Source organism: Gymnogyps californianus, chromosome 3, assembly GCF_018139145.2.
Source record: "Gymnogyps californianus isolate 813 chromosome 3, ASM1813914v2, whole genome shotgun sequence".
Taxonomy (NCBI): Eukaryota; Metazoa; Chordata; class Aves; order Accipitriformes; family Cathartidae; genus Gymnogyps; species Gymnogyps californianus.
The window spans coordinates 63,515,902-63,543,571 of NC_059473.1; the positions used below are offsets into that span (position 1 = coordinate 63,515,902).

The following is a 27,670-nucleotide window of genomic DNA, read 5'->3' on the forward strand; positions in this document are numbered from 1 at the left end:
CACTAGTCTCTCTTTACCTGCCCCTTTGTACTTAAATATTGCTTTAAATGTTCTGTATAATCATAGATTTACCTCTTCTTAAAGATTGGCAGCTGACTGCCTCATAACAAAACATTGCCATCTCTCTATTGAACATACAGGCTACTTCTGATTGTCTACAGTGATATACTTAGTCTAACCTTTTAGGATAGTTTTTAGAAACAAGTTTTTTATTTCAGTTTAATAATTTCTACTGCATGTGAGAGTTCTGGTCTAAAGCTTACAGAAATTGCATTAGTTTATGTACTTTCAATATCTCACTTGGATTTTTGTATCTGCAAATTTATTTGTATTCTTTTTTTTTTTTTTTACACTCATAATTGAAGCATACTGGACTTCACTCCTGCAAACTTCTTGGTCCTGCTTATCAGTGAAGAGTTTACAGTGTATCTCCAATCTCTCATTCCTATATATTATCCTGTAGTTAAATAAGAGGGCCTTAAAGTATGGATGAAATTTAGCATCCATTTTAAACACAGTATCTGTAGCGATGTATTTTTGTCCATTCTGTCAGTTCCATCAGCACTACCATAAACAAAATCCAAAATGCAGATTAGTCTAGAATAATTTTTCTCCCTCCACTGGAAACTGATGGGCATAATACATGAAAAATATAATTTGGACAGTTATGTTAAATGCACATATGTTTTAAATTTCATCTCTATAAATCAGAATACATTGGAACTACCTTTTTTGGTCTTGGATCTTGTTTACACTAGTTTGAGTAGCTAAATCAAGCGTGTGGCATCTGTCATATGCTGTTTGTCACTCATCAAAAATTGCATTTATATTTGCAACTAATAAAGTTGGCAAATTCTTGGATGTTAAAATTATAATTATGGTTAAATCTAGAGGCCAATGATGTATAGCTGTAAAAACATATAATGAAGAGAGGGTCGTTATTTCAACAAATTTACAGCTAACTGCTTGTTACAAGTTTTTGTCGTCAGAAAAAACGGAGACGGAACAGGGCGATACTGAATCGTGATTATATGCAAACCATCTGGTGCTAAAGATGTTAATTTTACAGCGCTTGAGAAACAAGTGAACAAGGTAAGCGTACCTCTGGTAACAAATGGGGTGTTATTTTGGTTTTAAAACAATCCTTTGAATTATTATCTCCTAATCAAACACTAAAACTCAAGAGCCCCTAAATATCTGATCACTCACTTCAAAGAGTTAACAGATTAAAAGACATGTTTTCACTTTATAAAAACATGGGCAATTTGTGTTCGTTATTCCAGATTCAACAGCGTTTTGATTATTTTTTTTTTTCCGGTTTAGGGCCCAGCCTCACTCCCAGCCAAATCAATAGAAAAACTAACTTGAATTTGGAATAGACACAGTACTAATAATGAAGCAAGCCTCACAAGTCACTAACGCTAAGTGGAATAGCATGCTTCTTCCGTCTCCTTTCAGTCCATGACTTCCTTCTGCATTTGACAAACACAGGCTGTTCTCGAGATCAACAGAGACATATTGTTCTTGCTTCCTGTAAGGTGATGTAACTGCAATGCTGAATGGATTAACACGGATGCTGCATTTTGTGGAAAACGACATTATTTAGAAAAACACTGATTGCCATTCAGACTGTAGCAAGAAACAATAACCTACTATATCTGGCAGATTAGCAAATATTAACTTTTCCCTGTAAATTAGTCTTTAGTTTGCTCATCATCTTCCCGCCCCATTTACCCATTTCTTATCAGCAGAAGCAAATGCCAGGCATATCTCGTGGAACAAGGGGACTGCTCAATGCAAAAGCAAACAGAGCCACTGAAGGTACTGCAGTGACTAATTTTTCTAATTATTCCAGAATTGATCCTCTGTCTACAGAAGTAATGGAAAACAATGATATGGGAGCAGGCTTTGTGCCAACAACCTGATTAGCCTTAACGAGATCAATTTTAACGGGATGAACCTATTGATACGACATATAAACACAACTATAAATATGTAGAGTACTATTTTTCCTTCTTTTTTTGCTGTACCTATTTAATAGAAACCCCTAATAAAAAAAAAAACCATCCAATTTCACAGTATTTCTGTTCAAAAACAGACTGCAGAAATCTGAACGTCATTTCCTTTTCAAATCCATTTTTAATTCCTCAGAGATTCACTCTTGGCCTGCAAATAATCTGAAAGTTTGGGGTGCTTTCCCTTCATATTATTTCAAATGTCAAAGGATCTTTTTTTTTTTTTCCCCTCTTCCTCGACCGGGTGGCCTACCGTACAAAGTTAGCCCAGCTTTTGGCTGCCTGCTAGTTACCCCAACTGGTTTCCTTCTCAGTGAAGAAATATTTTTGCTCATTACCGAGCGTTTGAGCGTTCTCGGCAGGTAACTTCTAGGCGAGTGTAATGAAACATTCGAGATATTTGATCAGCATGCAGGGGTAGCTTTCCCGTTCCTAGGAAAGGGCACCCTCGGTTCTCTCCAACGGCCGTTACCGCCGGCTTGGCGGGAGCGCCGTCTCCTCACAGGGCGCCCCGGGGAGCGGGGGCTGCCGGGAGGGGCTCCGTGGAGGAGCCCCCTCCCGGCAGCCCCCGCCAGGCTGAAAAGCCCCACTGGGGACGCAGCGTGGCTCACCCACCCCGAAAGCTCCCACTCGGGACGCGAGGCCACCGGAACACTAAGGGAAGAGGAGGAGAAGGAGGAGGGAGGGGGGTTATTTCTGCCCGGAGGCGGGGCCGGAGGGAGGTGCCCGGCTCTGGGGCCGCCTGCAGTCCGCGCCCGCCAGTGTTGCTTCGCAGCTGTCGCTCGGCTAAAGCGGGGGCGCCGAAGAGCGATCTCCACAAGTGGTTCCTCCCCGCGGCCCGAGTAATTTCGCCCGGGGAGCGAAGCGGCCGGAAAACAGAGCGAGGTCCCCGGGGGTGGCAGAGAGAAGGAGGCCGGGCTGCCAGGGGTCGGCTTCGCCGGGTAGTCCCTGCAGGTGCGGGGGAGAAGGGAGCGGCGCGTCATGGTGCCGGCGGCAGACACCGAAGGAGGCTGTGCTCGTCTCCCCGCCTCCGGCAGCCTTCGCTAGCGCCCGAGGGGGAGCCCCTCGCTTCAGCCCGGCCGCTTCTCCTTTCCAGCAGCTGGGCGGGAGCGTTGTAAGGCGGGCGGTGCAGTATGGCATCCGCCTAACCCCGGCCAGCGCAGCAGAGCCCGGGACGCGCCGCGGCGGCTGCTCCTCCGCCGGGATGAGTGACAGCAGCGAGGGGATCATCAGCTTGCCGGTACCCAGCCCTCCCGGCGGCGGCCCCCCCTGCGAGGAGGTGCTCGGCAGGCGGGCGCAAGGGGCCGACGCTGGCGCCCGCAGCCTCCTGCCGGACTTGGCCGCCCCGCCGCCCGGCACCCTCTGGGCTGAGGACGGCGCCGCCGCCGCGCCGGCGGCCCGGGCATCGCGGCGCGGGCCAAGGGTGGCGGCAGGCGGACCGCCGTCACCTACGTGATCAACGAGGCGAGCCAGGGGCCGCTGCTGGCGGCGGAGAGCGGTGCCCTGCAGAGCCTGCGGGAGGCGTGCGAGGTGGTGGGGGCCGCGCTGGAGACCCTGCACTTCGGCAAGCTGGACTTCGGCGAGACGGCGGTGCTGGACCGCTTCTACAACGCAGGTGAGAGCGACCTGCCGGGGCTGATCGCCGCCGCGGGAGCGGCTCGGCCCGGGCTCGCCGTCACCTCGCTGGCCCGGGCCGCCCTGGGTTCACCACGGGCCGGCGGGAGCAGAGGTGGCCCTCCCCCGCTGCGGGGTCAGCTCTGGCCGCGGAGCCCTCCGGGGGCTGAGCCCCGGGGTGCCCCCGCTGCCCCCGGGCTTCGGTGACACCCTTCGGGCGGCCACGGCGGTTACGTGGAGAGGTAAAAGTGCGTCAGAGTCTGTTTTTGTGTGCCCCCCTCCCGCTAATGTGTTTTGGTGAAGAAACTCTCTGTCGGCAAGCGTGCTGTGAATCAGCACTTGTCAGCACTTGTGATTTTTACCCGTGGGTTAAACATGACCTGGCTGTTTTCTCCCAGTCTCCCAACAGAGTGCAGGGATGCAAGTTTTTACTAACACGCTGAGCTCTGGCTGAAACAGGCAGGAGCTGCGGGGCCTCGGGAGCTTTGAAAAGCAGATTTGGCACCAGCCTTGTAGCTCGACAAGTTCTTTGTGCTGACACAGTGTCTGGGACGCTCTGTGTGTCTGTGCTTGGAAGTTTGTGCTTCTGATATTGGTTGCATAAAACGTTTATGATGGGTGGGCTTGAACAAAGAGCTATGCACACCGATCCGGTTAGTTGGCAAGAATACTCTGTGCTGCATCCTCTCACCCCAGTTTGCCAGCTTTCCCAGCGGTAAAATTGTAACACCCTCATTTGGTGGTGACCCGAGGTTGCGTGTTATGATTTACTGGGCCCCATTTTTAAAAATAATAACAAACTTCCGTGTCTTTTTTATTTTATTGACAGATATATGGCGTGACTGTGGAATAAAAAAGCCTGCTTACTAGATTTTTAAAGACTTCATACAACTAAAATTATAGTACTGAATTAGTGTCTTTGTGCCTTAAAAAAATCAGAAGCAGGAAATTGACCTGACCTACAATTTCAAGCTTATTGTGTGGTGTGGGTTTTGGTATCTGAAATACGTGCAAAAAATAAGCATTTAAAAAGTTTTGGCTGATATTGTAGTTCTCCCCTCTCCTGGGGAGGGGGGAAGAGAAAGGGGGGGGGGGAACCCAACCCAAAAAAACAAACAAAACCCCCTGGTGGTATTGTAGCCGGTTTCCACAAAAGACTCTTCAGCACGGACATGCATATGCGAGTCATCTCTTTGAAACTCCGCAAGCTTTGCCTCATGGACCGCTGCTTTCAGTTCAGTGAGGGGGGGATTCGGGTGTGTGCAGTCGCAGCATATTCCTTGTGCCTTTTGCAGAGCTGTGTCGTTAGAGGCAACATTCTCTGAAGTCTGAGGGAGCTGTCCTCACAGGTGGAAATAGGAAGGCCCTAGAGCTTCATTATAGATCCTATACTCTCCACATACAGATAAGAGAGACTTCAAATTTCAAGCACCCTCTTCGTTCCAGGGCAGGTGAAACCTGAGAGTCTCTTTTGGTTCTGTTGTGGAAGCTGTCGCGTAGTGAGGCTCACGGAGTTGAATTATCCATGATGGTTTTTGTGCCTCTTGGGTTGGTTAATTTTTAGACTCTGAGCTGTGCAATAGGCGGGGTCTCGGTAGTTCACAGAGGCTTTTCTTGTAATGGGAGACTTGACTTGAAGTGGGCCCCTTTTAATTCTGGCAGTAGGTGTCTGGCATACAGTGCTACATAACTGCACACTTATGTAATAGAATTTGCCTATTTCAATGGCTTTTGAGCAAACTGTGAATGTGAAAACATTACTTTTTCTTTCAGTACTGTTTGGCTGTGGGAATTTAATCAAAGTATTGCAAAACAGAAAAAAATACTTTGCCATTCTGCTTTAGTAGCAAAGCCCATAAACATGTAAAGAAGTAGGAGAGTTCATCACATCCAGCTCCTGGACTGAAGAGAGCAGGATGTAGAAGTTTGTGTCTGCTCCACATATACCCTGTACTGTCTGAGCTGACGAGTTGTAAACCAGCTGTGATCCCAAAACCGCGTTGTGCTGCTGACTCTGAGGCTGAACTTAGGTCTTAGAAGGATCTGTGAGTTTTCATACTTGCTTCTTTATTCCTGTTGCATTTTATACACACTCTCTCTATATATTTTTAAGAACTAGTTGTTCTCCAGAAACTTTAAGCTAGTGAAAAAATGGCTCTCAGGTTAGGAACAGAACAGCATTAAAGAGTAGAAGCTGTGTAAGCTGAAGAATGCAAATGGGGAGCAGTGTAGGGAACAAAACCAAAATGGTCATGGATGGTGTAACTGTTGCACGGATTATTATTTTTTTTTAACTGCTTTAACAGGGTGGTAGTGGGGAGCATTTGTAGGTGACCTAAACTCCTTCCCTATTCCTCTTCTTGTCCTCTCTCTTGCTGTATGCTTTCAGTGATCAAAGATGGTATTAGTAATATTGATAAAGAATGTCTGCACGCTACATTGTTTAAATAATATAGTGTGTGAAAATAGTACATGACTGAATGTCGAATAAGAATTTAGTGGTAAAAGTACTTCCAAATTAAGTAATGGTTAATTGGTCTTATTCAAGGTATCAAGTCTTACTGGACTCAGTGTAAAGGCCAGCTAAGTTACAAGAGTAAGGAGTGATGTGATTTCATGAAGGTTTGGAAAATCAAGTGTTTGAATGAGATACAAGAGTTGAGAGGTTTATTGTTTTAATGCGTATAAATCAACAGTGATTTTGGGGGGGGGGGGGAAGAGCTAGAGTATAGTGTATCTGTCCATCATCAAGCCTTCCCTTTTTAATATCTTGTTTCTGCTTTGTGTAACATAGTCTGAACTTTTGGTGATCTCTGATGTAGGTTCACTTCATGCCTTTCACTGCTTCAAAGAGAACTTCAAGGAGTATTAATTAAAATCTAATCTCAGATATAAATACTCATCATCCGCTCTAAATGTAGATTAGCCTACTAATAATCTTCTGCCAGCTTCAGTCAACTGATGGTCCTTAAATGCTGAGACATAATTAGCAATGCATATGATTAGTGAGTAGGTCTCAGCTATGTATAACTGAACCATCCAAGCACCAAATATTAAGAATGAGCCTATTCTAGCATTTCTGCTTGCATGGTTTAAATTCTGCTTGATTTCAGCAAAAAAAAAAAAGAAGGCTTCTTGAGAAGCAAGTGTCAAATCAGCCCTAGAAACTGTTGGAAAAGTGTCTGACAAAAATAGAGATTTCAACATTTATCATGTTTTCCACCACTTAGAGATAGTAAGGTGGGGAGAGGAAAATCTAGTCTGTTTCCTTGCAAAACTCGATGTATCTGGGTTTGATCAGCTGTCTCAAGGGCTGATGAGACATGAAGGGGATACTTAGAGGGGTTTTTTTGTTTGGTTTTTTTTTTTTTCTCCAGTTGTATTAAGCTGCTGCAGGTGAGTAGCAGGTTTCTCTTAAATTCAGCTTAATTTCTAAACAGTTCAGGAATGTTTAAAGAGTCAGGTAGTTAGGGACATTTCAAAATATAGTGGGGAAACCTTTCTACAATGCAGTAGATAATCAAGGTGTTTTAAAAGTTATAACCATTGATATTTGTAATTAAATGGTATTTTGTCTACATTATAATGACCAGATCTGCATATCCTGTTGATTTTTTTTTTTTCTTTAATTGTTCAGTTCCTTTTGAAAACTGAGCCATATATGAGTATAGAGTACTTAAGAGTTTGTTTGGCTTAAGTAAGCATTCTTTTTTTTTTTCTTTCCCATCTTTTTTAGGCAATTGAAATTAGGATGATTTGCTTCCTGTGCAGATCTTTACACAGTCATTTTGTATTACACAAATGCATCAAGGACTAGCTGAACAGGGTGTTTTAGAAAAAGAAAAAAGGTAAAAGTACATAAAAGGAAAAAATAGCATGAATCAGTAATCTGGGTCAGCCCTTCATGGGAGGGAGGTGCTCTAAGTCAAGCTAATTTCTTCACACAGGCTTTTAGGATTAAGCAGATATTTGTCAATTAAAGAAATATCTCATTTGACTTGTAATCTGGCATTTACTTTTAAATTGTATTGATTTTTTAAAGGGCAGGGTAAGTTAGGGGTGAGTGTTCAGTTGACTAGCAAGACAAGTGGTGTACAAGTGTCAAAACCAAGGTAACTAATAAAGAGAGGTTTTTGGAATGACCTGTGGAGTACAGTACTATAAAGGTGAAAGTTGTGCTCTTTCTTCTTGAAGAGGTTAGTAATCTCATATTTTGGGGGAGATACACCTCAAGGAGTTAGAGAGAAAACTTAACGGAAATTTGTCTTATTCTGGAGTGCCTTGCACCCTCTTTTGAAGAAACTTGTGTTGACTTATAGTGTATGGATAGAAGGATCATTTGTTTAGTATTTTCAGGTGTGTGTTCCTCCTGCTTGTCTACCTTGCAAGATTAAGCTACCGAACATCTTCACCTTGTGAAGATGTAAAATTAATTTTTTGGAAGAATGGTAATTTGTCAGAAGCACAGTATCAAGCATTCTGACTTTCGTGTACAAGCTCAGAGGGACCAATGGAAGAAAAGAAAGATCACACAGTTGGTGATTGAGGCACCTCTGGGTTCTCTAATCTGTACAGTCACTTGTTTTAGGATGGTTCTCAAGCTAAACAGCTTGACTGATGTGCTTGTTGTACAAATCTCTCCTTGTAACTTTAATGTTGTATTATACTAGGGAATTTGCTTTTCTTCAGCTTCTTATGCTCAAGTTTTATGAATCAATGGCCCTTACGATATTATTTTGTACTAACACTGTTTTGTGGGGCTATTGAGGGAATTCCCTATAACAGCAATGATTGACTAAAATAGAGTTCATTGAATAACACATAATAAAAGGGTTTAGCCTCTTATCATTGTTTCTAGAATTCATCATCGTTGCTTTTAGAATTCATGCAGGCTTGGGCTAGTAATTGTCAGTGTCAGCTTACTGGGCTTAGAAACATACTGTGCAAGGTGCTTGGGGAGAATCTTGGCACACAAAATGACAAAATCTTCAGAGCGCCAGTACAGTCACTTGTGTGAAAGTGAACTTTGCTTGGAAGATGTTCTACACCTAAATTGTTTCTGCAGACTTCACAGAACATTTATGGTTTGTGCATTTATGAACACTTACAGGCACACAGAAATGCAGTAAAACAGTACTACTGTTTCTATAGCATGATGACTGGAGAATCCCTGTTCCAAATGATAGTTCTTGTTCCTGATGCATTATTCTTGTCCAATTTCAGATTCAAGGGCAACTACTAAAAAAACCAGTCTAGTTTCAATGTCAGTGGAACTCATGTTGAAAGAGCTTTGCATTTGAGCAGCACTATGTTGCAAGTGATGAGTTGGAGCAAGAAATGCCGAGTAATTTAATAACGCACGTGGTGTGCAGAATAGACTTGATTGTAGCCATGCTTTCAAGATACACAGGTCAGGGATGTGAGGTAGTATGAGTACAGAATGTTTGTGGCTGAATGTGTAGTGTATATTGTAACATTTAAATGGAGTGGGTTATAAAGCTCCTTTTGACTCTGGATATTGATTCCAGACTCTATTAGAAGGCGGTGTTAGAAACCTACAACAAATGCATGGCACATCTTCAATGTAAAACAATATTTCATTTTGAAGCACCTGAATGTGATCTATATCTACAACAAAAATGACGATGATGATGAGTCTGGGAAAAAAATATATATAATCCTGACATAAACTTTCTTTTGTCTGTTCATAGTTAGTGCTAGTGGAGAACTTCTGAATTTATGAAGCAATTATGGGATTTGAAACAACATATTCACAAATCCTTCTGTTGCTGGACTAGCTGTAAAGTTTATAACCAGGTTCCAATATTGGTACTGTATGTATAACTTCCATCAGGCTACCTGTCAATAGGTGACTGGAAGACTAATGTCCCATCAGTTTCTGTATGAAGTAGGAGGAGCACAGCAGATGTATGGAGGGATGTATGTGGGCTGTGAGACCTGCGTTCTCTTTCAAACTTAGTCACTGGCCTGTCATAGCAGTTTGTAGCTCTGCTGTGCAGCAAGAGCTTCCTCAGGCCTCTCCCCCAGCTGAGAGGCTTGTAGAGCATCTAGCATGGGTGCCCTGGGCACAGAACCCCTGATGCCACTGTCAATTTCCAGCCATTTCTATAATGTAAATAACATTAAGGGTATGCTCTTGCAGTGCTTGTTTACTAAATCTCCCAGTGATATCAGTGAGACACCTGGATAGACAGTCCACATCCAGGCTTTTGTTGGGTTATTAGAAGTTAGAGGCTTTTGAAATGCTACCTTCTCTATTAAGTGCATCAGGGTGTTAGAGCTAGTTTTCAAATACTGTGTGCTCCATAGTATTTGAAGTGGCGGGAGAAATGCAGGTTATGAAATTATTAGGGTCTCTTAAAATACAGTAAAGATGTAAAACTCATCGTGAGGCATCTGTATGAGCAGACATCATGAAAGTATGTTCCCCAGTGGAGAAAAGGCTGAATGGAGCTAGATAAATGCTTTTTGAGAGTGATGCAGAAGAAAGCCTGTGACTGATTTTTCTGCAGTTTGCATTTCTGTAGCTGAACAGGATGTGTCATACAGAAATGACTCCTGAATTTACCGCAGCCACAATAAGAATTTGACTTCTCTTTTTAGTCGCTCTCTAAAGTAAAGAAGCACAATACAAAAAGCTGTAAATGTAGCAAGTGACAACAGAATGAAACAAATTGTGTTTAAAGCCTAAGGGATCAAGTGAAAAGTAGAAAAGGCCTTAATACATCATTTAGCACCGTTATCTTCAGTAAATTTTCCCATCTGTTATGGTCTTAAATAAAATTAAGTTAAGCAAGTGAAAGTTCCAGTTTTATGGCAGTTCATTTTCTTTTGTCTCTCAGTAGAGAAAAGCTGAGTTTTAAGTGTATTCTGTAGTGCTGGTCATTTAAAACTTGTTCCTTTTTTTCCCCAGCCCTTTGGAACAGTTCCTATTTAGAACTGCTGTATTTGCACGCATAGGTAACCTGCAAGTTGTGTTTGTAAGTTATACCTACAGAAACTAAAAAAACCTCGGTGGCTCAACAAGGATAGGGATTTTGCACATTTGTGGTTAATAAAATGGAAGTTGTTGCTGGGATTCCCACCTTTCATTGGAGGCTCCCTGCTTTAGATTGTCCCTGAACGTCCACTGTCCACAGTAGTCTCCTGCAGCTTACTTTGTATGGCTTCTCTGGGGGCTTACATTCAATGATACAGACACACTCAGAAGTATAGCATTTGTTAGAATGAGATAGACATTTGAAGCAGCCAGTGAAGTCATCTTATACAGCAGAATGTGTGTGTGACAGATGACAGCAGAATCTGTTTTGACAATTGGGGAATTTTCTGGTAATCACTGATGGGTAGATTTCTGTAAGAAGCTTGTAATTGTTTGTATTCCAAGAGAAAATGAACCTCAGGCTGAGCTTGACACAAGCACGGGCTGCGTCTTTTAGTGTATATTACTTTTTTCCTCTGAGACCAAATTTATTCATTGACTGGAGCAGATACAATCCTTCTTTCAGTTATGAAGAGCTGCAGATCAACTACTAACAATGGCATGCCAGAGTTGAATTCTCTTCTAAGTTGTGTCCGCCTTTATTCATAACCTTTGGGATGCGTTTAGATGCAGCATGAGGCTTAAAGATTTCCCATGAACTGACTCATTTGAAGTCAGTGGGAATCAGCACTCTTTCAAATCCCACAAAAAAAGTACGTTTTGATTTAGGAACTAGATACCCTTGTAAAAATTTGGCTCTGCATTTCTCCCTTACTGTAATAAAGTAAATGAGTTGCTCTGGGACTTGCTTGCTGATGGCATCAGTGGATGTCTCTTGCAGAGAGTGCGCTCTGGGTGAGTAAGTAGCTTGTGCTTTCAGCGGTGAAGACAGCTTTTCAGTGATGTCTTCACAGAAGAGTTATCCACAGCTCTTGCAGTGAGTTTTATCTGTTCTTCTTCCCCTTTACACAATACCTGTCTGATACAGGTATAATGCTGCTTTCAGTACAGTCTTTCTGGGTTACTAGGGACTATAGACTGAAACCTGCAGTCTGTGAAGCGTGAAGATGGAGGTTAAATGATTATGAAGACTTGAAAGTCCTCCGGCACCTTCCCATGGATTTACGTGCTTCCAACAGGTGTGTTCTGCAATGTGCAAGAGTGCCCAAGTCAGTCGTCTGACCGTAGCACAGAAAGCCCCGGGCGTGAACAAGGAAGACTCAGTGACGTACCAAGAGGACAGGAACACTTGCACTGCTCTAGGAATTCATTTACGGTTCTGAAGTGGGGCCCCTGGTGCTTGGGTTAAATTTATCCAGTTATGTTGACACAGTAGCAAAGTGCTTCATTTAACTCCACCATAGAGGCACACCCATAAGATTAAAAGCTGCTACTTCCACTGCTCCACCCCCAATACGATTTTTACAGCTACATGTGCTTTTAAAAGCAGGACAGTACTGGTTTTTCCCTCTAGAAAAATATCTCTGTGGGGAAACATGCTAGATGTATGCCATAATTTTGTGCTTTATTGGTTTATTACTGCCTTTCAATGCAGTATCTAAGATAAGGTTTCTCAGCCTTCCTCCAGGAACTTTATGAGCGATCCATATGAAAATGGATTGACTTTAATCTGGATGTATGTGTGCTGACCACTGGTTCTGTTTCCATGTGCTGGCAATAGCTTGGCATGCAGGTGAAAGCCAGGTTTTTGGTTGTGCGCTGCATCTTGTCTTCACTCACTCCTTGCAGCTCATGCCATCAGTGGAAGTGACGTGTGGCATCTGTGGAGAAGGGCAGAAGCTATTTGCCTCCTGAACATAACCTTGTCTTCCAGATCACGGTTGGAGATGAGAAGTTTTTGCCAGGCAGTTGGTGTGAAGAACTGGGAATACTTCCAAATCTCCTTGGGAGCGGAATTTGGTCAGTTCCAAACACCGTCACCATTCCTGGGTCAAGTGCAATTGCAAAAGGCTCAGTGACACTGTCCCAATCACTTTCACTAGAAAAGAAGTGGTTGTTACCTGTGTAAATAAACCGAAGTCCTGTTTATTTATGTTCTCTGTTTCCTTGAGGTCGGTTTCAATTTTTGTTTTCTGCAGAGCTGAATTCCACTGGTACTTCATATAATAATAAATATACTTCATATGATACTTGGAATCCTTTAATATGTAGTCTCTTACGAGGGTTTTCAGTGACCTTGTAAATCACACAAACTGCTGTGCAGAAACTATTTTCTTTGCTTATGATGATGAAACTTATTTCAGGAGGTAAACTTCCCTGATTAATTCATTCAATATTTGTATATTATTTACATTTCAAGACTGTGAAGCCTGTGGGACTCTATCATCCACAACTGTTTTTTTTATGAGTGTATGTTAATTAGGAGAGGAACAGAACTTCTTAAAGATTTGTTTATTTTTTTATTTTGAGACTATGTAGCTCAAAACTAGTTACTCAATTCTAGTTTCATTTTATTTCTGCTGGAGCTTTTTATTCCTTTTATGTCTTTTAGGGTTGTCATTGAATTTGGGAATTTTCCTGATTTATTAACCAGGAGTAACAACTCTGGGTATAGTGAGTGTTGCACATATGAAGCACAGGAGAGATTGCAGGGCAAACCAGAAAAAAAGTGGCACTTCCAAAATATCTTGTGCAGTTATAGCATTGCTGTACAAAGCAGGATTTATTATTTTTTTGAAAGGGTGCCGGTAGAGGAGAGAAAGAGCATGTTCCCTAGTGCTGCAGCTCTAAAGGGAGGAGGGGAGAAAAGGCATTGCCCTTGTTGTGAGAGCAGGCTGATGTGGCCAATGCTGTTACCTTTGAGGAAGTGCTGGGATCTTGCAGCACTGCCTGCTTCTGGGCTGTTCTTGAGGAATTATGTTCTTTCCTACCCCTAGATCAGAGTGAGCAGAGGACTGTTTTTCTCCTCTTCTACTTGCTCTCACAGACCAAGGGCAGCACGTGGGTACCCTGACTTACTACAGGCATAGAAGGCTGTCTCCGGTGGCGAAGTCTGAACTTCGCATGGCATTGCTGAGTCCAGGTCTGTAGCCGGAGAGAAGGTACTTCCTCAGCCTCTCAGCGTGAGGGAGGAAGCCCTGTGGCCCAGGCTAGAGCTTGGGACGGGTGGTGTACGCTGGGTTCTGGATAAGCCTTCTCCTAAGCTGGACCCTGTATAGGCAGCACTGTCCAGGGTCAACATGGCACGATGCAGCCCAGCCCAGCTGTGCTAGCAGCTTTTTGCTGGACCAGTCTCAGGGTGTATGGCAGAACTCTCTGTTTGCAGATGAGTTTTCAAGTGTCTCATGGGCTGGATTTAGCTGCCACTCAAAGAGCTTGTATTGAAGCTTTACTCAAATGCACTTATTTCTTTGAGGCTTAATAACAACAGAAGTTTGTGGAGGTCATTGAGTGTGAAGTAGTTTTAACTTGGTTTAAATATGTCAACACACTTGGCTGTATTTCACAATTTTGAGGAAAAAGGAGAAAGTGTTAAAAGTATGCATTCTAAAATGTTCCACAAAAGAAGCAAGAAAATGAGGATTCTTGCCAGTAATTCTGTTACCAGAACCCATGATCTCCCTTTTCCAGCTGATGCAAGAAGGCCAAAGTGCAATAAAAGCTCTAGGAAAATGGACTAATCTAAAGCAAGAGCTTCTGTAGCAAACCCTGCCAGATGGGTGCGTAACTGGAAAACTTCCAGTCCCTTGTGTTGCTTCACTGCTTGCATTTTGGTCTCTCTTCTGCAGTGTCCCAGAAGTGTCTCTGCTTTGAATGATCGGTGTGTTGACAACCTGATATTTTGTCTCTATTTCTTCTCTGTTCAAGTACTTTAATAGTAGCTCCAGTGGAAAAAATTCCTGGTAGGCAGACTTCCCAAGCCTTAGTGGATTTCAGTTTATGCTGTGGCTGGTTGGCAGGTGCCTGTATTCAGGATTTAAATTCAGGAAATTATTTATTCCTTATCCATTATGAATTGAAGCTATTGATTTAGAGCTACTGCCATAGTAATTTCTAGCCGTGCTTTTGCAGTAGAACTGTCTCAGACTTCCAACACTAAAAGGCCTAGTTGACATGGCATGTTTTCAAATAATCTTTAATGCTGATAAATAAATAAAGTAAGGTGACAGTTACTGCAATATGCATATCAATATCGGAAAAGAGAATTATCCTCCTGCTAAGAGTATACTGCTACCTCCCTCTAGCTGCAGTGCTAAGTAGGTTAAGAAGATCATAAAATCCCTTTTTCTATACACATACTCTCAATAAGTAGGACTGCTGGAAGAGTTGAGTATATTGTATCCCTTTAAGGTGCAGTCCCATGGCAGCTTAAGTGGATGAAAAACTGGACTAACACACTTCTCCCTGGTGCTGCTTTCAGTGTTTGGAGAGTTATGTGATGAGGTAGGTCAGGGAGCCGACCTGATCACTAACTCACTCCTTCATTTCTTTCTGGTTAGCTTTCTGTTGAGTAAGTTCTCTGAGCTGAGCACACGTTCCAGAGGACAGACCAAAAGCAGGACTGCAGCAACCTGAGTTGAGGTTGCCTAAAGGTGTGGTTTCATGTTATTCTTGATCCTGTCTCGTTGTGGGTTGCCTCATATCCTTTCCTCTTCCGGTAAGGGTGGTTAAGGAGTGTATTTCATGTTGGCTGTGCCAGCTGTTTGTGCTCTCAGCCTGAAGTTTTTCAGAAACTTTCAGTTTATGGGAAGGTTTGAAAAGATTGTTTGGGTTCTGCTCTGGATTGGAACAAAAACTTCAGGACATCTCATCAGCTGGAAGTTCAAAGATTCTGCCACTCGAACTGAAATTTGTGACCGCATCTCTGCTAGCAAATGAGAGCCTTCATAGATACCAGAGTTCAGTTGCCTGTGCTGTTAAGTAGTTATCACTTCTGGCATACTTTTGGCCTGGGCCAACTAGTACAGTCTCAGTAGCTTTCTCAGTGGCCAGTCTGAAGGCAGCAACCTGAGGCTAGGAGAATTTAAGATGGATGTAAACCATTCCAGGCCGCTTGGTCCTCATGCAGAAGTGGGGCCTGGGGCATGTTTAATCAATCAGCATTGCTTTACTGGTTTCCTAGTTTAGGTGTAACAAGTGTGCTGCTTTGAAGAGATTTGAAGCTTGCATTGACAGCTCAGGATGTGTAGAGTTGCAGTGCCATATCTATTCAGGGAGGTGGGTTAAAGACACTGCATCTGTGAATGCACAATCCAGCAGCTATCTTAGCTTTCAAATTCAGTCTGTCTTGGAGCCCTTAAACTGAATGAAGGGCAGTGGGTAGCTATTGCAAGTCTTAGGCCTCAATAGTCATCAAGCAAATAATCTGCTAATATGTGCTGTCTGTTGAAAAGGAATCTTTCCAAAAAACACCTTATAGAACTAGATTGCAAGTACAGCATTTGTGCGTCTTTTCCAGCATGGATCACTGGTTCCTTTGTATCTGCATGTAACATACAAAAAGTCGTGACTGAATATGATGTAAAAATTTTATTTTCCATTTTAGTACATTTGGACTCCTCAGCTCTAGCTACAGTCTACTGCCAAACCTCAGGCAAGGCATAACTGAGAGAGCACCTCTCAGTTCCTATTTTGATAAAAGATACAGTATTTTTCAGTGATTAATTTCAGCATAATAAACTGCTCTGCATTACTGCAGTTATATTGAAAAGCCTTCAGTGTGGAAAACGAAGAAGGTTGACTGCGAAAGAAACAAATGAAGTTTCAGGAGCTTAATTTGGGCTCATGTTATTATAAATGATCTGTTCAATGCTGGCAAAATTGGTTCCTAGGTTTCATGGTTTAATGTGCTGGCCTTTGTATCCAGGTTTTTTTGGACAAATCTCAGTATTCCTCAAAGTGAAAGAGTGATTACTCTGCTCAAAATGAATGTGTGAGTAGGTGATGGCTGTTGTCACTTTTTTTTTCCAGTGTCTCAAATGTTTCTTAATCCTAAATGATTCTCTTTCTCCTCTTTAGAAGTTGAAGAGGCTGAAGCATGAGAATTCAAGTGTTAATACTGTACAAATGCGAACTGAGATGCATTTCTTACCAGCTGTGTCGGTTATTTAGTTTGTGTAAAGCTGAGTATCTATTTCACCGGCAATTATTCCAAGACTTGCATCTGTGTAGCTTTCCTATTCACATCAGTAATTGTTGTAGGGAAAAAAGAATTCTATTTTTAGCATAAATGACTGTTATCTTACCATTGCATCACTTCAGCTTGAATGGAGCTTGAAGCCTATGTTGAATCTTGCAGTTAGATCCTGCATACTGAGTTATTTTAGTTAATTGGTGCCAGGCCACTTGGAATACTAATTGAATTCCAGAAATTATTTGGAATGAAAATATTTTTACCTGTGCATAGAATACAGAAGGAATAGAAATACAAGATGAAATAAATCACCTGTTAAATATGCAAATGGTCATTCCTACCATTTTGGCTCTACTAACCTATGCCAGTCATCAAACTTTCTCTTGGACCACTGATTTAGCCAGTTGGAATTGATGAATTCATAAGCTTCTTGTAGTATAATTTCCTTGGTTCAGTTGTGGGCTAGCTAGCATGAGTGTTTGCTGTCTGCTGTGATTCAAGAAATCTAGGTGATGGGTTAGTTTGTAGTCTATTTTCTCAAGTAAAATGTTTGACTGTCTTCCTATTCTTTTGGTCCTTGTTCTTACTGAAAAATATGATGCTATGCAAGACGCTTAAAATGTATAACCTCATTTATAGCTATGGTGCTAGCTCGGTTTCAAAAACTGCTACTGGAACAATAATTTTTTTCTAAACATGGAGTTCAGTGCTGTGCTAGCTTGATGAATGTCCATGTATAAATACTTCAGAATCAAATTCAACACTTGCAGTGCTCCAATTTTTTTATCTTGAAATTCCTTGTACCAGCTACGATGCTGGCCATTCCCATTTGTGGGTAATACATCTAGTTGTGGATTTCATCTATAGGTCATAAAGCACTTTATAGAGGGAACAAATAGCGAGCTCATCATTTTAAGGATAGTGAAACCAGAAGGATAGAGAGTAAGGTGACTTGCCTGAGGTTTGGCAGTAGACTGTAGCTAGAGCTGAGGAGAGAACTCAGGTTTCCTAAGTTTGTGAGCTGCTGGCTAGACCAGATGTGCTGCTGCTGTGATCATTGGTGATTTAGATATGACTCATTTCTGTTAAGAAGACAAGAACATCTATGATCCTTAACATCAAATCAGAAGAAAAGTTTTAAAAACTCTTACACAGTGGTTGGATATTAGATTCTACTGCAGTAACTCTAAATCAGTGCTGTAGCAAAATAAAAGCAGCTTTTGGTACTGGAATCATATGCAAAGGTAGTTTGCCTTTGGAAGTAAAGTTTGAGCATTTGTGTACTCGTATAGAGAGTGACAAGCAACAGTAAGTCAAGCCTATTCTCTTTGCTGTAAAACGGAATTGAATGAGAACGAAATCATAGCTATTGCAGGCCACTTGGAGTTACCATTGACAAAGCCAAATGCGGACCTGCTTATCAGACCTGTTTAATCTGTTCTGCAGCAATTAGCAGCCATCATGTCAAGTGTTAAGAATGTAACTCAGATGAGTCATATCCGTTTTCTGTTGTGGGGTGCAGTAGTGCAGTTACTTGTGAGGCTGGGCAGTTGGTGCTGCCTTAGTGGCAGGTGGTGTGAGCAGTAGTAATTTTAGGTATATAGTATTTTCTGTATTGGTTTGCAAATTAATAGTTGCTTCTCAGGAAATTTGAGTATGAAAATCCAGGAACTTAAATACTAGGTAACTTCTTATGTGCACACACGCAGTTATTTTGGTAGAGCAACTAGTGTAAAGTTTTGTCCTCCTCGATAAGAATATGGCATGTATCTCCTTCTCTCCGCTTTACTAGTAACTCTCACTCTTACTCTGACAGGCTTGAAACATGAAGGGTAGCTATGTGATCTGTGGATCCGTGCTCTGATTGGCTAAAGCAAAGAGTCGTATCTCCAATTCTGAAATGAATTTCAAACTTGATCTATGTAAAAGGGAGATGAACTTAAGCTGAATAAAGCAGCCTGGATGAATCTGTGTCTGTCTGAACTTAAAGATGTTCTGGTTCTAATAAAGCTGCTATGCCACCCATTCCAAACATCCAGTGATCATGCACTGTGTGCCTAAAGAGGGTGGATCAGAAACACAACTTGCAGGAAAAACTAGTATACTTCAGCTTTGAGTGTGTCTTCTAAATTAATTTAAATTTTGTAAGCCTAACATTCTCAAAATTTCAGGTCTTCCAGTTTTTCCTAGATGAGGGCTACATTGTATTTTATTTTATCCAAAGCTTTTGTAATTATTGTCCTTGGGAACCAGTGAGAGATGAGGTTTACAAAAGGACAGCCGTTCCAAACTTTCTTGTAGCTGGCAATAATACTTGCACTGTAATCAAACTTGCACACCTGCAACTGTATACAAGGCTGCAACTTTGCTTCTTTCTGCTGGAGATAAAACTCCTTGTCCTTATTAGTGTCTAACAAGGCCCTTTACATTTTTAAAAGGATTTGAGGCTTTTGTGTCACAGGGCAAGATTACTTAAGTCCACACTGCAGAGCGCTTTCCAAAGCAAGACACTGATTCCAGCTAGGTCTTTTGTGAATTGTTGGATAGAAGTAAGTAATAGTGTCATGTGCCGCGTTAGTGACATATGTCAGATTCTGATGGAGGGTTGGTTTTTTAATTTTTGAATACTCCAAACTATCATCTCAACTTTAAATTTGAGAATTTATTTTCTGTGTGAAGTAGATACTTTTATGTAGTGTTTTTGGTGGAGCCCAGGGGATCTTTCAAATTAAGTTTAATCAGGTCTGCAGTGTTTACTCTGCACTTTCCCTGTGTTGACTGAAGTAAATTGATTTCTGTGGCTGAGTGCTGCAGGTGGCACAAAGAATTCAGATTTTTCCCTGCTAAATTGCAAGGAGGGCTGCATGCAAAACTCGTGCTTAGGACTTATGGATCAATAAGGTCTGACCAAACCCAGGGAGGATTGTCCTACCTGCTTTCAAATCATGTTTGACTTGTGAAGCCTTAGTACTAGTGTTAAGTGGAAAACACACCTTAACTGTAATTCTGTAGCTTGCTTTTGTTGATGAAAGTAAGTGGTGGTGCTTTTTTTCTTTAAATTTTTATTTTTTCTTTTTAAAAGGAAGAGCTGGAAATGGATAAGGCGTATGAGGTATAGGGGCAGAGACTGGTATATCTTTCTGTTTTTCAAGGATTTCTTTGAATTGGGACATAGGTTTTATAAGTTGCAGATGAGTAGGAAAAATTAGAAATCATCTTTTGAATTTAAACAATGAATATTTAGGACATTGCACATAGACAATAAATCATAATAAATTCACATACTAGAGATGGTGGATTTATTGTTGTGCCTGTAGGGAAAGAACATGCTTTGCTACCTGGAAACCTATGAGATGAAGCAATTGATAAGCTAGTGTTCATATAGGTTTATTTTGAGAGATATTGGTCAGTGTGGTTATTAGACTGATTTTAAAAGCAAATGAATAGACAGAGACACAAAAGGACTACATGCTGCTGGGCATGCTTATTTTCTAATCCATTAGGATGCCTAACAGAGGTTAGAGCTATTGTGAATAAATTTCTGAAACCCTCATGGGAGTAATAAATAAATAAAAATGTCAGGAGTTACTAGGAAAGAAATAGAGGAAAAACTAGAAAAGCCACTTGCTGTATAAATCTGTGATGTGTCATATCTTTATTATTGCATACATCTCTGCTCATCTCTTTTCAAAAATTGAATTTGTAACTTAGTGGAAGACACAGACAAGGGAAAAAAGGATTATCAGAAGCATTCATGGAATTGTTTCCATGCAGATGGAGACTGAATAGATACGGTCTCTTCAGAAGGAAAACAAAGGGAAAGGTGACATAATTTAAAATCAGGAATGGGAAGGAAAGAATGATTAAGGAACAATTACTCATTTTTAATTTTTGGCCGCCTAGCTATTATCTGCAAGCGACTTTAGAAGAAGCTAAAGGAAGTGCTTTTCCTTACAAGGAGGTAGTTAAATAGTCTTCAAAAGGACTAAAATTCATGAGGGATGGGTTTGCTGAGACCTATTATGCGTGGTGGACGCATGAAATGACTCAGGAGCTCTTCAAGGTGTTGAATTTCCAGAAGCTTTAAGGATCTACCAGGTGGCTCTGCAGTTGCTCTGTTTCTTTTCTTTTCCCTAGTAACTGCTGTTGGCAGTGGTAGAGATAAGATACTGGACTAGATGGACTTTTTGGTCTGACTTAATGCTGCTGCCCTTAAGACCAAACTCATGCAGTTCATTGACAGATGATGTAAATTTTCTAACTAATTTGCTAGACAAATGAAACTATAAATGTTTTCCAGAAGTAGATGCAAATGATGATGATGAACAAGGCTGACCTATTTAATGCCAGGTAGGGGCAGATCGTCAGCTAATATAGCCTGATTCACAGAAGCACACTGGTTTACACTGGGTGAGGATCTGCCATCAGTCTGGCATCTGAAATAGCAGGAAGACTGTCCTGTGTAGTGGCAGGTTGGCTTTGGGATGTGCTTTATGTGCACTGTTGTGCGGCCACCTGGATGGCCTCCTTAGCTTCATCACAGCAGAGCTCTGGGAGCTCTCCTGTCAGGATGCCTTTCTCTGGCAGTAGCTCTGCATCTTTAATTTGTGGGTCACCTTCAAAGTGAAGCCAGGGAATTCAGTGTTTAAGCTCATGATTTTTGAAGCATGAATTCTAGCAACCTGGAATTGAGACCTGTAGAGCAGAATCAGGGGGAGGGGGACTAGGATCCAGTGATGAGTGTATCCGAGAGGACCTCCCTAGGGTGTGCTGAGACCTCATAGGTACTTGAGGCAACCTGGGTTCTGGTGAAATGAAGCTCATCTTAGCTTGATTTCCTCTTGGTGACTCGGCTCTGTAATGGTGGGGATATCCCTAGGGATGCTTTAGCACACACTTTTCACAGTCCAGTTTCTCACAACTACGTTTTTCTCTTTGTGGTTAAAGTGGTGCCTGTAGATATGTTGGAGGTGGATAAAAGCAGTGAAAAAGATTTCTGTTGATGTAGCTGTTGTTAGTAAAGGGTACAAACTAATCATGGCTCTTTGAATGGCAATCAATCTCGGGATATTTTGCCCCAGGACAATTTTCTGCCAGTGGGAAATGGGTTGTTTGGTTTTAAAAGTTCTTGTCAATAACTTAATGCCTTTGCCCTTCAGTAACTACCTTTGACTTAAGTGGAAGAAAGTTTGGTTAATATAGTACTTCTGAAGGCAACATCCTTCATTACACCTCCTAGAGTGTAACTGTTCTGTAACTCAAACACATGAGGAAGGTTTTGTAGAAGGTGCCTCTAGGAACTTCTTTTGGTTGGGATGTGTGTGTGGGGGGGTATTATGCAACACTTAATTTGTGCAAAAACACTGAAAGTACATCAGAGACATCTAGAATGTGCTGGAGTAAAAGGAGCACTTTCCATGGGACATCTTGTTTTACTCTTGTGCAATTTGCTTTCTGTGCTGAAACAAATTACAGTGTGGTTGAGCATGGTCTGAGCAGATTTTCCATTTTGTCTTTTCATTTCACAGAAATTTGAAAGGAGGGTTCTCTACCCGTTTTCATCCATCCGATCCAGATAAGAGGGTTTTCTTGTAAAGAGTAAATAAAATGAGGTCTCAGGTTGCTGGAGGTGTTGGTCTGCTTCTTTATTGTAGATATTAATTTCTATATTTCATGAAAGCTCCTCTGATATATAATCAAAATGTACTAGATCAGACCTGTGTACACAGACTGTTTGGAATACCTGCAGTGTAGATATTGGCATAAAAGCTTTCCTATTTTATTTGATTTAAACATCATTAAATTGTTATGAATGCATTTTAAACACGAAGAAAACTGAGCAAGTTAGCGTCCTAATCATGTGAAGTCAGAAGCAGCAGTTCAGTATGGTTTTTGTTAAATGAGAATAGCGTGGCTTGCAAATACAAAAAGGGCAATGCAAATCATAGAAGAACGTAGGGTTGGCAGGGAGTCTGTGGAGTCGCTAATCCACCTTGAACTCCAGGAATGGATCAGGTATTGATGCCCCCACGCCACCATGAGGAATCCAATCTGTTACTGGAAATTTCCAGTAGCAAGGAGTCTTCAACCTCCCATAAACCTTGCGTGGACACAGTTGCCTTTAAATATAGACTGTTTTTCCCCAAAATCTATTCTAAATCTCCTTTACTTTGGAAGCAAATGTATTCTAAGAGATATTTAAAAAAAAACCTACGATGTTGTTCTGTGTTTTTAATTTAAAGTAAATATTTAGTCCTATTGTTCTTTTACTGTTCACAAACACAGGGAAATTTAATTGCTTTTCTGCTTGGCAGCAACTTTTTATGCAGTGAGGAGTTACCATATGACATGTCGAGCAATAAGGGTTTTTTTTTTTCCATAGATGAAACAACTCTGCAGTCATTCCTCCTTAATCATGTGTCTTTAAATCTCCTCTCACTCTCATGTTTTGTTCCTTTCTTCCATATACTTTGCCAGTTTGACTTTCTTCCTTCAGTTATGCCCCAGATTGTGCACAGTATTTCATCTGATGCCTCGTGAGTGCCAGGTAGAGGAGGATAATGACGTCTTGTGTTTTTCATATGAAACTCCCCTTCACACAGTACAGAATGTGGGTTTTTTTGCAGTAGCCTGCAGTGCTGGCTCATTCATTCTGTGACTGCTAGTACGTGCAAAATATATATTTTTTTTCTTCTTCTTCTTTCCTGTATGTTGCCTAGACAATTTTACGTTTTATTTCAGCACTCCTAAGCTTAGGGGATAACAAATACTCACGTTTACTGCATGTTGTCAGTCTCACTTCAGAACAAGTTCCCCTCCTGTTCTTCAGGGTGCTTCCCAAATGAATGCCATAGACAAATTCTAGCCATATTAGCATACAAGTCAGGAATGCAAGTATGACTTTGCACAGTTTCTTGTGATGTTGCGCTGCAGTTTGATAGTGAATCATGGGTAAATACTCTCATCCTAGAAAGAAAAATGGTGTGGTTTTTACAGAACTTGGAGTTTATCTTAAAACGTTCAAGAGCAAACTGCAAAAAGTCAGCAGTTTAAGTTCCCGAGTCCTGGATCCAGCCTGAAGTTTAAGCAACACAGCATATTGCCAGCTTAATAGTTATAATCAGATACTTTAGATGAGACTTCTCATATCAGTTTTTTAACAGAATATGAATTATTATGATTGCTTTGCAGTAGAGCTACTAAGAATGTACTGCTTTCTGGATCAAGCCTAATGAATAAAGATTTGTGCGCTTTTTAAGAGATGATGGTGTTTTCTATCAGAAAACATGGCACGTGAAACTCCTAAGCCCTTGGGCATTTAGTTTTCTCGGTGTCTTTCTGTTCCTGGGAAAACATTGGACATAGCAGTGAAAATGCTACAATGTAGGGATTTTTGTGGAGAGGGTGGTGAGAACCAGGGATGGTAGGTGTATTTTGTACCTTTCGTTGTGATGAGACTTGGGGCCTAAAATTCTCAAATAATGTATTATTTACGAGAGATATTTTCTTCTTAGGATAGAAATATTTTCTTGACTGAGTGAAGACATTTAAGAAATGTGTTTGTTTACATCTCTTAGAATCTTCTGCTTCCAAATTTTCAGAAGCCTGGGAAGATCCCCATTTTGTACAGGCATTCCAGCTGCTGTTCATCATATTCTTGAAATACGATGTATTTATTTTTCAGTCTGTGCTCACTGCTCATGAATCTTCTATGTTTAAACCATTTTTGGTATCACTGGTTTGGGAAATGTTAACTCTCATGACTTGAAAATAATGTTGTAAGAAATAATTCTACGTCTTCGGATTTGAAACACTTCTGGAGTTTTTTCAACAGCTTAATGGGCATGGCTCTGGCCTTCTTCAGAAGGGTCTACACACTCTGCCTCAGTCTGTCTTAGCCTTTTAGTTTGGCTTGGTGCAGATCACATTTCTGCTAGAACCTGTGTAAAAATGAGGAAGCTTCTTAACAAGAAATTGAAAGGAGTAACTAAAAAGAGGAAAAGCTTTCAGATAGCATGAAGACATCTTAAGGAAAATTGCTTCCAGAAAATGCATGCTACTTATTAAAAGAAATTTTAAAGTAACCCACAGAAGGTGGAATTGCCAAGAGGATGAAGGAATGGAATGATGCCCTTTTAAAGGAGAACTCTTGTTCAGATGAGGAAACAAGTTAAAAAAAAAAAACCTATGGCAAAATAAATGTAAGCCTTAGTAAGACAGTTTCCAAAAGAGTTTGAGCAATACTTGCTGAAGACAGACTACAAAAAAAAAAAATTCTCAAATGCTTCACCAACAGGGATCCTGTGCAGTGAAGATAGAAAAGGAGGACTTGAGGAAGATGCGGCTTTCCTGCTGTGATCTTAAGAAAGACTTTCTTTAAAGGGATAATTTAAATTGCCAGGAGAAGAGGTTTTAAAATAAGCTGATAAAATGAACAGTAACAACTCATAGGAACTATACGATGATGACTCAAAAGTTCTGAAGGAGCTCTGACTGAAACAAGCTGAGCTCTTAATTATGCTGCGTGACTTCCGACTTTAGTTGATGTTGGCAGCATAGGAAAGGGAGATGATAATGTAATACCAGTAGGACAAATGGGCTGAAAATATGAATAAAGAATACATTGCATAGACACATGGATAAAATCTGGCAGTAGGGAAGAGTTGACATGGCTTTTTTGTAGAGGGAAATCACACTTTTTTGTGAGCCTGTACTTAAGGGTGATCTATTTAAGACAGTATATTGGGATGTCAAAAAGCTTTTGGCAGGGTACCTTATCGAAGACTCTTTAAGAGACAAAATGACTGGAGATGACATCTTTACTCCCTTCAGAGGAATGGGTTCTTAAAGGAATGGAACAGAAGATCAGTTTTGCAACGAAGCAAGGTTGCCAATAGAAAAATGTGCTGGTGAAAGGATTGCTCTGTACTTTCTTTTTGAATTGGGCTTTTCAGAGGATTCATGGCTGATCTGGAAACTTCCTGCTGGTGAACAGCGTGATGGCAACGTTTGCTGATGTGCAGGCTAGTCAAAACTATAAAGAATTTGCTGTAAGGAATTGCAGAAAGTCTTATGGTACGAGGCAAATAGGCAGGTAAAAGACAGCTGAAGTTCGGTGATAGTTGAATGCAAGGTAACATATATGAAGAAAAGCAGCTCTAATTATTCACACAATATTAAGTGCTAAATTAGTTGTTGCTATTCAGCTTTCTAGGTAGCTCAAGAGTTTTCTGAAAATGTCTCTGGATTGCTGACTGAGAGAGGTCAGTCTTTATTTGCCCCATTCTTACAATCTCTGCAACACTGACTGCCGGCCTCTGGCAGAGAGGAGATATTGAGCTGAACACAGCTTTGATCTGATCCCTCTAGCTGCTGCGATGAAACCCGAAGTTGGTTTTTGAAGCTTGGCAATGGATCTGCATAGACATTCTTGTCACAGTGAGCTGCTCAAAGAAGCCAAATATATAACCATGTTATAAGTGAAAATAGTCAGATTTTATTAGAATAAAAATTAGAATACTTCTCTCCTTAGATGGAGAAAACTTCAGGTCACTAAGGCAGAAATGAACAGAATAGACAGAAATAAAAAGAACTTTCCTCCTGCCCATCCTGTCCTTGAGGTGGATTGTTGTTTCCTGCCTTGGTTTTAATGAACTCTGCACCTTTGGAGCTGTAGCAAACTCTCTACAGTTCCTTTAGACTTTAGGAGATCTTTCCATTGCCTCTGAGACCTGGCTGTTTGCTTTTCATAGGACTCCCCTTTCTTCTCTGAGCTCTTCTGTTGGCACACCTCTGGTCCCACAAGTACTTTCTTCTTGGGTAGTCTCAGTCACTTCTCCAGAGAATGAATAATCACTTCTTCATCTCATGTCTTAAAGGCATGTAACTTGAAAACATAAACCAAAATAATCACAGATACCGTCACATCTCTTATTTATTTGTTTGGGGGTTTTTGTCTGCTTAAGATCTTGTCCAGGCCAAAGGAGTGCTTGGTCTTCATTGAAAAAATTTGCAGTGATGTAGATCCTCTGGACGAAACTTCTACATGTATAAGTACTGAGTAGCTACAGCTTGCCTTGTTTTCCGTGACTGTTTCTGCTGTTGTGTTTGTAGATTGTTTAAAAACACATTAACATTTGGTACAAGTCCTAACACTTACTAGCCCTGCAATGTGCTCAAGCCTTCAGCTGGCCTCATTAGTTACCTCTTTGAGCTCTGAGTATTTTTTCTGATGCAAAGTTTGGAGATGAGATAATATTTGGTATTTGGTGTTCTTGGCACTAGGAAGCCTGTTTTACTGGGATTGATACAGATGCAGTGAGCCTGAACATATTGAGGTTATTTTTAAATAAATGACTCTTTGTTTGCTTGTCATCTTTTATTCTTGCCTAATCCTGAGTTCCTCCCACATGCATCAAGCTGAGAGTGGGGTTTTTTCAATTGTTGGGCATTGGAATCATGTGATAACATCACAGTCCTTTGTCTTGGGCCAAGAGAGAGTGGATTTTTTTGAATCTCAAGCTTTCTTCTTTCTTTTTTTTTCAGCAGAAAGCCTTTCTATATTGTTCTAGTTGTCTTCACATCATTGATATAGTCGTTTAGATCTTGCCATGTAGTTTGCTGTGTTAATTCCTACACTCTCCCCTTTCATGTTTGTCATCTACATTTTTCCTCCCTCTCATTCCTTTTGTAACATCTGTATGAACTTTCTTTGTGTTACCAGTTAGTTGCCAGCTTTGCTGTTTTATTTTGGTGAGTATCCTCTGCTTTGCTCCCATTAGCCTTGGATTACAGAAGGAAGAGGTTCTTTTCCCTTCATATCCTTGAAGCCTAGTGCAGTCAACAAGGCCAGGGTTTCACTCGGAGGCTCTCAGTCTAGAATACTGTTGTAAAAAAACCTAATCAGTTGTTTTTTCTCTCCTTGTCTGGATGGTTCTGCTTGGTGAA

The 27,670-nt window shown here is 41.1% G+C and overlaps 1 protein-coding gene across 1 annotated transcript in view; it reads left to right on the forward strand.

Annotated features, from left to right (window-relative positions):
• The first annotated feature begins 2,858 nt into the window (after positions 1 to 2,858).
• The window catches only part of MAP3K5 (mitogen-activated protein kinase kinase kinase 5), a 107,888-nt gene continuing 83,076 nt past the window's right edge, over positions 2,859 to 27,670 (forward strand). The window contains 2 exon segments of the mRNA XM_050893316.1: positions 2,859 to 3,412; positions 3,415 to 3,630. Coding sequence (XP_050749273.1) covers positions 3,220 to 3,412; positions 3,415 to 3,630 — 409 coding nt within the window. The 5' untranslated portion in view covers positions 2,859 to 3,219.